The sequence below is a fragment of the Vipera ursinii genome (genome assembly GCF_947247035.1).
Source record: "Vipera ursinii genome assembly, chromosome: 3".
NCBI classification, from domain to species: Eukaryota; Metazoa; Chordata; class Lepidosauria; order Squamata; family Viperidae; genus Vipera; species Vipera ursinii.
The window spans coordinates 41,668,764-41,683,950 of NC_139516.1; the positions used below are offsets into that span (position 1 = coordinate 41,668,764).

General features: G+C 35.4%; 1 protein-coding gene across 1 annotated transcript in view; it reads left to right on the top strand.

Moving 5' to 3' along the window:
• PLXNA2 (plexin A2) overlaps positions 1 to 15,187 on the top strand; it is a gene marked incomplete at both ends in the record, with an annotated part of 410,248 nt that overhangs the window by 245,095 nt on the left and 149,966 nt on the right. Inside the window, one exon of the mRNA XM_083358076.1 lies at positions 6,443 to 6,643. Within this exon, the coding sequence (XP_083214202.1) occupies positions 6,443 to 6,643 (201 nt within the window). The remainder of the gene's footprint in view (positions 1 to 6,442; positions 6,644 to 15,187) is intronic.

Consider the following 15,187-nt stretch of genomic DNA (forward strand, 5'->3'; position numbering starts at 1 on the left):
ATTCTATAGTATGAATATAATCAAAGTCACGTTCTTCTTCTTTTTCCCCCCCCCCCCGTTTCCGGCGCAGAAATTGGCACCTTTTCCGTCTTCCTCTGCTGTCAAAGACCAGTAGGTGTCCCACTAAACAAACCTCCAGTTACTAAATTGCTATATCAAATGGCCGCCCGTGACAAGTAGAGTAGAATTTCAAAAGTTTCAAAAGTTCACAAATTCAAAATTTACCAGGATAGACCAGACTAGACCAAGCTGATCGCTTTCCACGCCCGACAATCCAGAGTTCAGTCTCTAAGGCTCCAAAGCTCAGACTTTGACTTGTTGTAGCTTTTCTCCAGCTAGAATACAGTCATATAGTCTTCGGCTTTCTTTCCCTTGCTGTTTTTGCCAAACGCCTCCCTCCAGACTTCTATCGCCGCTTATTCCCTCTCCGTGAGGCTCCCACTTCGAACCAGTACCTCTTTCACAAGCGCTTCCTATTTAATATTCGGATACACTCTCCGTCAGCTCCGCTCTACCGTTGTCCCGCTGCTTACGTGCTAGCTCCGTCCCTCTGTCAGATCTTCATGTCGGCCATTACTGGCCTCCTTCTCCCCGGTTCGCTCGCATCAGACTTTCTCCGGATCTACAACACGAACTGCCACTCATGAAGGTTCTCCGGGCTGCCTGCAACTTCGGATGTCCCTACAGGCCCTCCTGAAGCTCCGAAAAGCCCCCGCGAACACTGGGTGAGAGGTTGTGCGAGGAGAGAGCTCCGTTCACACAGCCGCCCGCTCTGACAGTTGGCTCCGCCCCCCAAAGATGTTTTTTTTTTATTGACATATATTTGTGAGTAGGAATTAAAATAAGAATCATGTTCTACAAATTTACTTAGGCCTAATGGTGTTTGTTTCAATAAGCCAATTCAGAAGGTTATAGCTCCCTTTTGGCCATCAAAAAAAATGTCAAAGAGAAGGCATTGCTTAGTATATTTCCAAACCTTTTAGAAGAATAAGGATGTTTTAATCCACTCTAGTTAGTCTGAGCTTATTAAGGAAATGAATTTCTATTGATTAGATTTATTAGTTTTATGCCAACTATCTATAGCCTAGATTTTAAAATGTGTCTAATTGAATATTTCAGGAATAATGAAAATTATTCAATTTTAAATAATTGACCATGATCTAGTGGTATGTATATAGGATGCCAGAACTAGGCAGAGTGTTCATTGCACTTCAAGCTCTCCTTTGGGAGAGATGACAGCAGAGAATATGTAAGTTCAGAAAGGAGAAAAAATCCTTTTACCTTGCATTGATTTTTAAAATTACAGAATAGCTTTTCTTTGCAGTCCAAGTTGAGTAGAAGCTTTTATTTTTTTTCCAATATCATTTTTTATTTGTTAAAATGTTCATCTGACAGTGTGTTGCATAGTCAGTTGGTCATTATAAAGATAATAATAGAAGAAAAAGCTGGTGATTGAATGATAGTTTGGTTGCCTCCCTGATCATAAATGATCAATGATTTGAATTTTTTTTTAAAAAAAAGGTCACTGGAGAAGTAAGGTGGGTTTTTTTCTTACCCAAAATTCCACTCAGTATTCTTCTATAGTCTTTGATGAGGAAAATATAAATAAAAATCCTGTGAATATCAGATTCTCAATTTGACTCAATGCCTCTTTTTTCCCTCCCCTTCAACAAAAAGTTTTTTCATCAGTTTTTATACCCCATAGCTTGTATCTATGCTAGGCTTGAAAAAAATATAATTTTGAATCCTGATTTACAAGAGAGAGAAGCAACATTTATGATTTCCAGTACTATGAACTAATGGATCCTCCTTTCATTATCTCCCAATTATCTATCATTTTGGGTCTGTTTCACAGAAGGGCTTTTACACTGTCAAATCTCAATGCTTTCCTATCAATGGTCAGTGAATAGATTCAGGGGTCGTCTTTATTAAGAGATTTTATGAATCTGCTCAGAAATCATAATTGAATCAGTAGCTCATAGTTTTTTCCATAAATCCTACATATTTTTCTTCAATTACCCATCTTATAAATTCAATACAGGTGGCCAAGATAAATTATTTGTTTTATAAAATTTGTATAGCTGCCCATCTCAAAACAAAAAAAATCATGTTCCAAGTGAAGTAAAGACTTCCTCCAGTTGAGCTCAAATTCCTGTGGTCATTTGGGATGTCAATGTATTTTTTTTACAACAGTACCCAAGTGATTTGCCATTGCCTTCTTCCAGGATTATTTTTTTAAAAAAAAATCCTACAAATTTGGGATTCCCTAATGGTCTCTCATTTATCATCCAATCCTCCTATGCTTTTCCAAAATTAAGCAAGATTACAAGGTTACTTCATTTGTTGTGTCAAAATGGCTAGTAGTGTGACTGTATTCTGTTGCAGTTTCCTTCTACACTTTTAGATCTTTATTACTTCAATCATTGGAGCTGTCAAGCAGTACAAATGTCCAACAATTTCTCCCATTTCCCAGAATGGACTGTAATTATGGGATGATATTGTTTGATATATTTCTCCTGATGGAACCTTTACAATGAGAAAAATAACTCCATTATGTTCTCCCTAGATCCAATAAAGCAAACCCTTCTGCATTTCCAACTACAGATCTGATGTATGCTAAACAAAATGGAAATTATCATTATCCACATTCTTTTTGCCCTAGAAAAGTTTTCCCATTTTATTTATTTGTCTCGGCAATATGTAGCTACACAATGCACAGTACAGTGACCCAGATAGTAAACCAAAAGATTAAAAGTAAAAGAAAAACAATAGAGTAGAATTGAGATATATGTTCAAGGTTTAATTCTATGTCTAATTCCAATTCAGTCAGCAAGACTCATGTAACCACCTGTCCAGTGGTGGGATTCAAATATGTGAACAACCAGTTCTCTCTATGGATGCCTCTTCCAAAAGTCCATTCTGGGCCTGGGCAACAAAAAAATTAGCTACTGGTTTTGCCAAACCCACCACTACACCTGTCCCAAATCCTGGAAATAACCAAATCCTCAATACCTTACAAGAGGCCAGCAAAGACAGTATCATCTGGATCTCTTATTCCAAAGGGCAATTGATGCAGTATAGAAAGAATGATTCCCATCACACCACTGATCTGGGGGATAAAGGGGCATATAACATAGTTCCTTTACAAGGTGCAGAGAAGTGTTGGGTTTTACTTCTTTTTTTTGATCTCTCACAATAAGCTTAATGAATTTCTACAAAATAGCATACTTTCATATATTTCATACTTTAAAGCTTTAAAAGATCATAGGTTAATTATATCAGCATTATTTTCTCAGAATACTGTTTTGAGTAGCTTGGTCTTGAAAATGAAACAAATGACTAAAATTAATGTCGTATACAAACAAACTCTGGACAATCAAAGGGCATAATAGAAGATCACCTTGCAATCTCTCTCTTTCACACCCTCTGCTTCAGGAGCCCTTGAAAAAGTTTTTCCTAAGATCTTACTGTACCAATAGTCTAAGCACCACAGACAATTGAAGCATTATTATGAACTTATGCAAACAAGTTTTCCCCAATCTGACGTTCACCAGAGGGTTTGGATTGCATCTCTCATCATATAAACCAGATTGGCCAATTTTTATACATGTGATTGTATGTTAGGAATCAGTAGTGCTAGTGCACCTCTTAGCCCTTTCATTCGTTTATCTCCAAATGATCATCAACCCCATTCCTTAAAATCAGGCCACCTTTATTAAAAGCTATCACATCCTTCCCCTTTATGTTAGTTTGGAAGGCATACAACATATTTATTTTTAAGTTCTTCAATTCATGCTCTTTTCTTCTGTTATATGTCACAATCCTCCATTTGGCAAACTAAAGCTATATTGTCTATTTAATAGTAGAAAAACCACCCAACTAAACATTGTGTTCCGAGCAGGAATTATATCTGAGAAAGCACTGCAAAGAAATTTATGAGAAATTATTCTTAAGTCGAGGACAACCTGAATCTCTTTGTGGCTGTTATTCTATAGTAAACTCTAGAACCTAGTGTTTCTCAACAGACTTATTAGCCAATTAATTAGTGTTAGTTATTTAGCTGTCTATTTTTTTTCATTGGTTCTATAAACAACCAGGTCTGATGTATGACTCTGATAATCCTGAAGCTTTTCAAGCCATGGCTTATCACAAGTCTTGAAACCTTAGCCTTTTTTAAGCCTGTAGTTGGAAAAACCAACATTTCTAATGCTAAAAGCTTCTATAAGGAATTTTTACAAATGGTTTCAAAGCATTGTAAAGACACAGGAGCTAAAAGAAAAAAAAATTGAACAGAATATTCACTGTGCTGGATATAACCTTTAAAAAGTGCTATAAATTCTTCTTTGAAAAAGTAATATCAGGGAAATAAAATATTATACAAATTGTGATGTCATAAGCTGAAAATTTCCATGTGCTAATTAGCAAATAGAAGAGTTGTTATTTCCTGTTAACAAATCATGCTGCAGGGCATGCTTTGTAATTGCATGAGTCATTTATTCAGAAAGTTGTGAGTGCTTTGAATTATATATTTTAGCTTTCTTGTTTTTGAAACCAGTTAAATGATATAAAGTATTACTGAAGAAGTTCTCAAAGTTCATTAATATATTAACCAGTGTATTTGTCAAAAATTCATATGTCATTTTGAAAAATGCTTCATATTTCAGCTGTATCTAGAACATATCCTTCTTTAAAAAGAAACACAGTATATTTGTCTATTTGAAAAGAGTATCATTAAGTGCAAAGGAGCTCAGTATCAAATGGGGAAAACTATAAACTTATTTCTCCTGATTTTTAGGTGAAAGGTTTTTATTTTTACAGAAACCTAAATTATATTGAGAACAATTGGAAACTCTTAACATGTTTTTCACTCATTTCGCTATCTCACTTTGGTGAAGACTCACTGTTTTTTTAAAAAAAAATCCAGTCTTAATTAGAAATTACATGTGAACAGGACTAGGTTGGATTCCAATAATTCCATCTTTTGTCAAAGCAAGAATCTCCGATGTTAGCAGCGTTGACACAACCAGCCTGATCCATTTTAATGAACTCCTGGCTAAATCTTCATTTGAAGGAGAGGGAAAGACTTTGAAATATGTTAAACATAATTCATTTGGGAAACTATGCATGGGCCTACCTCTAGCAGGAAAACAAATTAATGACTATTCATTGTAAACCTGAGCTAGAAGCACTGAACCCTAGAAGTCTTAGAATTCAAAAAGATGAGAAATGAAAATGTGCCTGGTTACAAGATGTTCTTGCACATCTATTCAGGAACTATTCCTTTTCCCAACCATCCCTTTTGATTACTTACTCCTAGACAAACAGTGAAGCCTCAGGGAAGATTTAAAAACTTTAGGACAAAAACAACTTTCACTGAAACGTGTGACAGTTTTGGTATACTACTGATAACAATTTACTAGTTAGTTTCCTGATTTGATGTTACTTGAACCTGATCTCCCTTGAGCACTCCTACACCAAAACATCAGCCTGGAAAATCAATTTATTCATCAAGTTCCTCCACTCTCTGATTATGAATATCAGATTAACTCATAGCCTTCCTTTGAGCTTATCTAGAGATATTTCAGTAATCTGCCCTGCCTCTGTCATCTTGGTTATAGATGAGTCACTCTCTCTTATACGGAGAGGTTTTTCAGAGAAATTAGCATGTATTCACTTTGACTCATCATTATCAACATTGTTATAAATCAAACTTTTTAAAATAAAAAAATAGAATGGTGACCTCTATATGATGTGATGTACCCACTGAATATCAGTTGCTTTTGTGTGTGGTGATGGGGAAAAGTGCATGGAGGACACAGTGACTTTCCCTTTCCTATAGTTCTTTGTGAAACATCTGTGACTCTTCTTGGATTTAAGATGGCAATGGACTGGATAAATGTTTATTCTGACTTCTTCAATTTTTACCTACATAATTTCATCACCAAAAAAAAAAATCAGCCAAAAAGCATTGCTGTGAGCCATGTTGGAAGAATTCTTTAGAAACAGATGAATATATTTAATTTGGTGTTCTCCTTCCAAATGGATTTTATTTTTCTTTTCTTTTCTCTAGTATTCCTGCTATTGGGTGAAAATGACACTCCCAGTAGCAGTATGGCTAAGAGAGCTATTTCTAGGAGCACTAGTAATACAGCATGTGGTCAATGAAGAAGATTAACCAGGAAGTAATTTTTCTCTTGATTCCCTCCTTATCTTTCACAATTCTGACTATTTGAAGTAAAAAATAATTCTTAACAGAATTTTGAGTCCAATTCCAAATACAGTTACGTTTGGAAATGCAACTTTTTTGGGGAAAAACTAGACACAAGGCTGGGTAATAGTTTTCATTACTGAGATATTGTTTCTCAGATTTTATACTTTATCAAACTTCAAATATAGCCCACATTTGTATCTGAATAACTTTTTTTCTGTTTATATTTTTCAGGACTGCCCACAATTATTTCCTACAGAAGAAATTTTGATCCCTGTTGGTGAAGTGAAGCCCATCACACTGAAAGCTAGGAATTTACCCCAACCACAATCTGGCCAGCGTGGATATGAATGTGTTCTCAATATCCAAGGTGTGATTCATCGTGTACCAGCTCTTCGCTTCAATAGCTCAAGTGTACAATGCCAGAATAGTTCGGTAAGATGATAAAATTTGTGAGATGGGAAGACATAATAAAAATATGTAAAATAGTTCAGGATTTATTTATTTGCTAAATTTGCAGAATTCATTTTTTATATATTAAAAAAACCTCTTTGTGATAAAATAGTTTATCCCTCTTCGCCCCGCCCTCCCAGGAAATTGTAAAGTACAAAATAAATCCATTTAAAATAAAAGCAACAACTTAAACCTACTTTACAGCAACATAAAAAAAGAAAAAAAGAAAAAATGCATTCTGAAGGCTATAGATGACACGATTACTTGGTAGGATTTAATATTCTTCAATCTCCACAAATAAAGCAGGAAAAAGTCAAACCAACACTTTAAAGGCCTATATTTTATAACTTTGGGGCAACCAGAAATAAGGTCCTGCTTTTGATAAATGTTTTGGCAATAGAATGCACATAGGAGAAGCACCATGTACAACCGATATAAATAAGATTTAAATCCATTTTCCATGAGAGGAAAATAAATCTTGCCATCTCATTGTCAAAATCATGTAAGCTGTAATCAGGATCAGCATTAAAGTGTGGATGACTAAAAAGATCATAGGGCTTCATGCTCATTAGAAATGTCAGAATAGAGGTAAAAAGAAACACAGTGTTATAAATAAGGTTAGCTGACTTGGTGTAATAACTTTATCATGTCTTGATTAATATTGTGAGAACTTTTCTTCTTCTTTTAAAAATACTAGTAAAAAATAGGGTGAATGAAGAGTCAAATGCAATATATACAGGTGGGACAAAATAACTAAATAACTAATTTCTGTTAGAATAAGTCAATGTATTTTTCCCTTTCTTGGATCTACAATTAAATTATACGAGAAAATCATAGGTTGGCATAGTTACAGTGATCAACTGGTAATGTTCATTTATATTCATTTATCCCAATAAAATGGATTGAAAACTCTTCTTTATACATGAGTGCTTTTCCTCATTTATAGCAAACTTATAAATTTCCTTGTCTAGTCACTGATGAATTATGTGTCTATATCTGACACCAAAACCACTTGAGAGACTGAGAATAATAAGATATTCATAAATAATGCAGTATGAGAAGTTTCGTTACTGTATAAGACTCCTCTGTTCTTTTCACTATTCTGTTAAAAATTGGGGAAGGAATTGATATTGTCACAGTTTTCCCAAAGCAAAAATAAAAATCAACTCAGTTTAGTACAGGGTTGCTTAAGAAACTGAACCACCATTTAACAATTGAGAGATTACCCAGGAATAGGAACATAAACCACCAAGTATGGGTCATTTATTTCTTCTGTCCATTGATCATAGTTGCCCGTTTCTTGCCGCCACGACAGGCTGTTACATATCACCATGCCATCTTTTCTTTCTAGTCCTTTTCAACAAAGTATAATTTGGATTTGTTGACTTGCTTTTCTTTTCCCCTCTTTTTGAAAACGAACAGTTTTTAAATGAACTTTGGTAACTGGAAATCTGTCTTACTTACACTTCTTCAGTTTCCCAGTATTAAAGAGCTTGCTGCCCCAGATGACAAAGCTGCAGATGAGGCAAATGTAGAGGGTAAAAAAAAGAAAAGGACTTAGATGCATTTATGCCAGGGTTAAACTAATCCTGAATTCCAGGCGGAAATGTGCTACAGGCAGGTGAGGTGTTTAATTAGAATCCTAGCCCCAGAGAATATTTTTTATCTGTCAGCTTCCCCTTTGACTGGGGGTGTCAGAAAAGGGGGGCATCGGTGGGGGAGCATATGACAAAGGTGTTAAAGCAAAGCTAATTCACACAAGAGAGATAAAGAGAATTGCAGGCCTCTTATCAGGAAGCTGTCAAATTCCAGGCCCCAGTAGCTTGATAGAATGTGTAACATTGGAAAGCTGTCTGTTGCTTGGAGAAGACAGGGAAGGAACAGGAATGAGACAGGAGGAAAAAGAATTAAAGAAACATAATCTCCCTTGAACAAGCACCATAAAAGAGGCCACTGCTCCCTTGCTTGCAATGAAGCAAGAATGATCTCTTAGGAGTGTCGAAGTTAACAGGAATAATAATGGAATCAAACATATCAATCACTATTGCATTCCCAAGAGCAGTAAAAACTGTCATTGCTGTCATGCCAGAATCAACATATTCATAATTTTTAGTAATTTTGTAATAGTAATTTTATTAAACATTACTAAAATGTAAAGGTAAAGGTTCCCCCGCACATGCATGCTAGTTGTTTCCAACTCTAGGGGCCGGTGCTCATCTCCGTTTCAAAGCCAAAGAGCCAGGGCTTGTCCGAGGATGTCTCCATGATCATGTGGCCGGCATGACTAGGTGCCAAAGGCGCACGGAACACTGTTACCTTCCCACCCACTGTTGTGGTCCCTATTTTTCTACTTGCATTTTTTACATGCTTTCGAACTGCTAGGTTGGCAGAAGCTGGGACGAGTAACAGGCGCTCACTCTGTTACGCGGCACTCAGGATTCGACCTGCCAAACTGCCAACCTTCTGGTCGACAAGCTCAGCATCCTAACCCACTGAGCCACCGCATCCCAAACACATTACAATGTTTGCTCACAAGGACTGTATGATGACTTTTTAAGAATTAGTTTATAGATAAGGGATGAGATATGGGAAACAGAGATCATTTGCTGCATTTTGAGAAAAAGTAATAAGTTACTATTTTTTCATACTTGTGATAAAGGGGGAAGTTATTTTTATGTATATTTTTCTTTTTCTTTAAGTTAAATGTTTTGTTTGTAAAGAAAACATTTAACTTAAAGAAAAAGAAAAATATACATAAAAATGACTTTCCCCTTCATCACAAGTATGAAAAAATAGTAACTTATTACTTTTTCTCAAAATGCAGCAAATGATCTCTGCTTCCCATATCTCATCCCTTATCTATAAACTAATTCTTAAAAAGTCATCATTCAGTCCTTGTGAGCAAAAGTCTATTAAGGATTATCAAAGATAATAGAATATCTATTTTAATCTTGATCAAATAAATCAACTTTATATTTCTTCCTTTTACTTTTAATAATCTTGATCTCTAATCCCCTAAATAATATCTGATTTCTCTTCATTTCTTTTCTTTTCTCACACAGTCTTAAAAAATTAAGAAGTCTCATTTGTAAATCCAATATTATACACATTTTGGTTTGTTATTGTACATTCTGTTTAATTATTAAGACAGCAGCTAGTTTATTTTGTAGAACCAGTGTAGCATCTTTTTTTCTATATCTTTCTTTTATTTTTAAATCCACTCTTAAATCATTCTTAGTCTTATTTGCTAAAACTTGTTGCTCTAAACACAATAATGTCAGATGTTCTTATAATTAACTTCTAGACACTGTTCACAAATTGTTTACAAATTTACTTCAATATGTCAAATGTTAAAATGTTTTGTTCCATTTGGTACTAGTAAGTAAAGTGTTATCCTTTAATTGAAATCTTTGGTCATTATGGTTCCCTCTAGTGTCCAACCTTCAAAGTCCCATACTTTCATTTTTTAAAGAATTCAAAAGAAAGCATTTTTCGATTGAAAAGGTTTTTGATTAATTTAAAAATCTTATTGCAAATCCATTTGTATTCTTAGTCTGTTTTAACATTCCAAATTCAAACTTCTAGTTACCCTTTTCCTATTTATTAAAGAGAAACTATTTAGAGTTCTTAGACTTGGTTTTAAAATTTTTTTCACTAAGATTGAAGAAAACTCAATGTTTTCAAGCTTATCAATCCATAAAGGCACCAACCACTGTTGGATCAAAGATGGCATTCCCTTAACTCCCAGAGCTCTAAACCTGCTGTAAACCATGTCTTGCAATCTCTTTATGAAGAGTAACTGTTTGGAGCACTTGTTGGCAATCTCAAGTCTCCTCCTTGCACAGAAAGGAATTATGAAAACCCAATATATTCAGTGGCTCTTCATTCAATAGTTGTCATTGGCTCCACTTTTAACGCAACTATCTTCAGTTCACCATTTCTTCCCAGAAATCAACAATTTTGTAATTGTTTCATGGGAAATTTCTAACATGTTACTTAAGTATCTGCTGTAAACTTTCCCTTTTTTTAACTAAAAATGAAGAAGAGAGTGTTGTTAAATAAAGAATTATAATTCTTACAGCGTAATCTTGCATATACTTGTTCCAAATTAAGTCCTATTGAGGAAGTAGAAAATAATCCCATGTAAATATGTATGAAATTCTAAATATAAGATAGTTAAAATATTTTAAAGAGACTTGAATTTTATTCACTTTTTATATCATGGAATCTGTTATCATAAATCATCCAGATCAGGATATTCAGAAGGACAACCACAATGCTAATTATCATCCAGTCAATCTATTAAGCACAGTCTGTAAAATGTATGCCAGATATCTGTGCTGGAAGTTCATAGATTGGCTGGATTCAGAAAACATATGGTAGAGGAACATGTCTGGATATAAACTATGGGTAAACATAAAGCCACTACAATTCATTATTCTTTACTTAGTCTTATCTATAAACCCTATGAAAATATTTATTTTAGGGTAAGATGTAACTTAGCCAGTTATTTGTCTTTACGCTCTTTGGAGAGGTATTTAGTGAGAATGTATGCTTGCCACAACTGAATTAAATTTTATATTTAATACTGAGTGTTTAATTAAAATGGAATTTCATCCACTAAAATATACATAATGTAATTATTCTATAGTGAGACATAGTAATTCTCTCTTATTCAGCAATAGGTCTAAGGAGGCAGACTAAACCTTAACATTTTATTAAAGAAAACAATTTTTGAAAATATATTTTGGCAAAACAAAGATTACAATTTTTATAAAAGACTTTTAAAAAAGTAAAGCTAACCTGTAGAGTTTTGCAATCAGTAAATAGAGCAGGTGGCATGCTTTAAATATCTGGGGTGATTTTTCACTCCACAGGCAGTTACTTTTGTTGTGTACAATGCTCCCTAAAGCACTGCAGTTAGATGTTATTTCTCTGTACAATAGAAGTGCCTATTACACCCCAGCTGCAAACAAGCTTTTTGTCGCTAAATACCTAGCTCACATTTTGTATGATGCTGAATTTGGAACAGACTCCATAACAGCCACTTAGAAGACAGCAGAGTCAATTTTTTTAAAAGAAAATTGTTTGAAGTGGACCTCTATGAGCTCAATTCAGTCCTTTGTATAGAAGCAGGTTTATTAAAAATAAAGACCAGAACATTTATTAATACTGAAGGTCAAGAGAATTTTTTTTCCTCCAGAGGTCTTACGTCCTTGAATGATTGCTAAATATTTTGTATACTTTTGAAACATGAAATCAAATTTTTAGAATCCTAAGTTTAAATGTTGGAGTAAATCACTCAACAAAAGTAATTAGCAAAAGGTCAAATGTGGGTTAGACAGAATCACCACCAGATGGATTTGTAGTTGGCTGACCGGCCATACTCAGCATGTGGTCCTCAATGGAACTGCATCTACATGGAGGGAAGTATGTAGTGGGGTGCCCCAGGGCTCTGTTCTGGGCCCAGTGCTCTTCAACATCTTCATCAACGATTTGAACGAAGGGATAAATGGGGAACTCATCAAATTTGCAGACGACACCAAGCTGGCAGGAATAGCCAACACTCAAGAAGACAGGCTTAAGATACAGGAGGATCTAGACAGACTTGAACACTGGGTGCTATCTAACAAAATGAAATTCAATGGTGAAAAAAGTAAGGTACTACATTTAGGCAAGAAAAACCAAATATACAGGTATAGTATAGGGGGTACCTTGCTCAATAGTAGTAACCGTGAGAGGGATCTCGGAGTCCTAGTAGACAATCACTTAAATATGAGCCAGCAGTGTGCTGCAGCTGCCAAAAATGCCAACATAGTGCTAGGCTGCATTAACAGAGGGATAGAATCAAGATCACGTGAAGTATTAATACCACTTTACAATGCCTTGGTAAGACCACATTTGAAATACTTAATCCAGTTTTGGTCACCACAATGTAAAAAAGATGTTGAGATTCTAGAAAGAGTACAAAGAAGAGCAATAAAGATGATTAGGGGACTGGATACTAAAACATATAGGAACGGCTGCTGGAATTGGGTATGTCTAGTTTGATGCAGAGAAGGACAAGGGGGGGACATGATAGCAGTCCCTCCAAGGTCCCTTCCAATTATTATTATTATTATTATTATTATTATTATTATTATTATTATTATTATTATTATTATTATTATTATTATTATTATTATTATGTCTTGTCCTGGCCGTGTAGACAGTCCTAAGTCTTGTAGTGCTAGAGATCACTACTTTTTTTTTAATAAGACCTGCTTCATGAAGTATTATAGATAATTTCATCTCATTTACCAGCTTATATTTTGCTTTAATAGGAAAAGTATTCTGAGCTGTTGTAGGGGCCATAACAGTTCAGTGGATAATAACACTGAGCTTGTCAGCTAGAAAGCTGACAGCCTGGGTTTGAGACCTGAGTGCCATGTGATGGGGTGAGCTCCCATTACTTGCCTCAGCTCTTACCCATCTAGCAACTGAAAAGCATGCAAGTAGATAAATAGGTACCACTTCAGTGGGAAGGTAACCTTGGCACTTAGTCATACTAGCCACATGACTATGGAAATGTCTTCAGACAACAATGGCTCCCTTGGCTAAGAAACAGAGATGAGTGCTACTCCCTAGAGTCTGAAACTACTGGGCAAGGGGAAACTTTTACCTTTTATTCTGATCTGTATCTTAGGGCTGAATGTTAGGAAAGTATTTCTTAGTTATTAATGCAAAATTCACAAAGATCTGGAGAGGGTTAAAAGACATGCTATGCTTAAGATCTAATATATTTATGGCCCTCAGCCTCTGACATTGTAAACTTACCAGCTTTTCCTCATGATTTATTTCTCTCTGACCTTTTCCCACTGGTGAATTAAAGTCCTATCCACCCATTCTTAGACTGGCAAAAATATTTAATGGCAGGAAATGGGCTGCTCCCATTGTCAATTCCTATCCTACTCTAGTGCCTCTGTTATGACACATACCCAAATGGTGTTATGTCGATTTTGCATGTGTAGCTCTTGATAATCAAAGCAATTGATTGATTTCTTTGGCACTGTACACCCTCTTCCACAGATCACCAGTTAGCAAGAAAAATATTTGCCAGTTGCAGTCTGTACAGAAATGGAGCAGGTTTAGCTGCAGAACTGACCACCAAATCTAGTCTCCTTCCTATGCCCCTCTTTCTACGTCCCATTCTGAACTGAATAAAGTGATTTTTTTTTAAATTTACTTACAATCAACCATGGCTCTTTCTTGTTCTCACCCATGGCTGCCAGACTTAAGCATGACCAACAGAACTGACAGTAACATTGACAGCTGTGATGCTAGTGACATTATTAATATATCTTTCTCTTTCCTCCTTCCTCCACAGGTCTGTACCTTCTTTTAGGGGTGACTGATCAGTTTTCACTCTGTTAGAGCAATCAGTTCTGAGTAGCAATCGCCTCCTGAAAGTTCTGTATAAGCAACTCATGGCCAGTTACTCAGCATTTCTATTTTCCTATCCCTTGCTTCCATGACTTCTAATCACATTTGTGTCTTGATTCCCCCCTCCTCCAAATAACCACAAGGCCCCCTTTGGAAATCTCAAGCCCTTGGCACCAATTTGAATCAGCCCAATTTATAAAATTATTTTCATTGTCAGGTGACTCAATTCTTAGTTTCAGCGGCAAATTTTTGCAGTTCTTTCCATCTGAGGACCTGATTTAGCTACAGGCTCCAAGGCAATGCTCCATATTATCAGAAACACTATGGTCTTGAAATACCAAATAGCTCATAACTACCATAATTATTGACTGTTTATCAAATACTGTTCACCACTTTGGGAAAATCATGAATATTATCCAACCATAGCATGTGCATTAGAATCTCCATTTTTAGAAAAACTGGAAAGGATCATAAAATTAAAGCATTTATTCAGAGCCGAACAATTTTGTGCTACTTAGCAATTCTGTTCAAATTTCTATGGAATATGTAGAATAACAGCATGTGAGTCTGACCAGGGACCAGAGGGAGAGAGTTATGCTGTTTTGATCCCATTCACTATTGATCACCATCTCCAACCAAATAAATAGTGAAGGGTAACAATTTTTATAAACCATGCAAAGTCCAATGGATACATTCAGCTTTAGGGAGAAATACTGCTTCTTTAACACTGCTAGAAGTAAGGACAGCTTAAGGCTGAGGACAAATTGAAGGTAATGTCATATTGACACACAGCAATCTGTTAAGAATATGTTTGTTCATTATAATGTATACCTCATATGCATTAATGTAAATGCATTAATGCAAATACACAATCTCCACAACAAAGTTTTGGCTTATAGCTTTTCTCATGGAAGTTTTTGTGCACTTGAAAACGATGATGTTTCTCAGGCCTGATGACCCAACAATTATATATGGCTGCACTGTTTGGGATATGTATCTTAACACTCACCCCCTGAATAGTAATAATAACTACCACAAGAAATAAAGGTATGAAAATGTTGTGAAGCAAAGTTTCTTTTCAAAGCTCTAGTTGGCTAGCCAAAC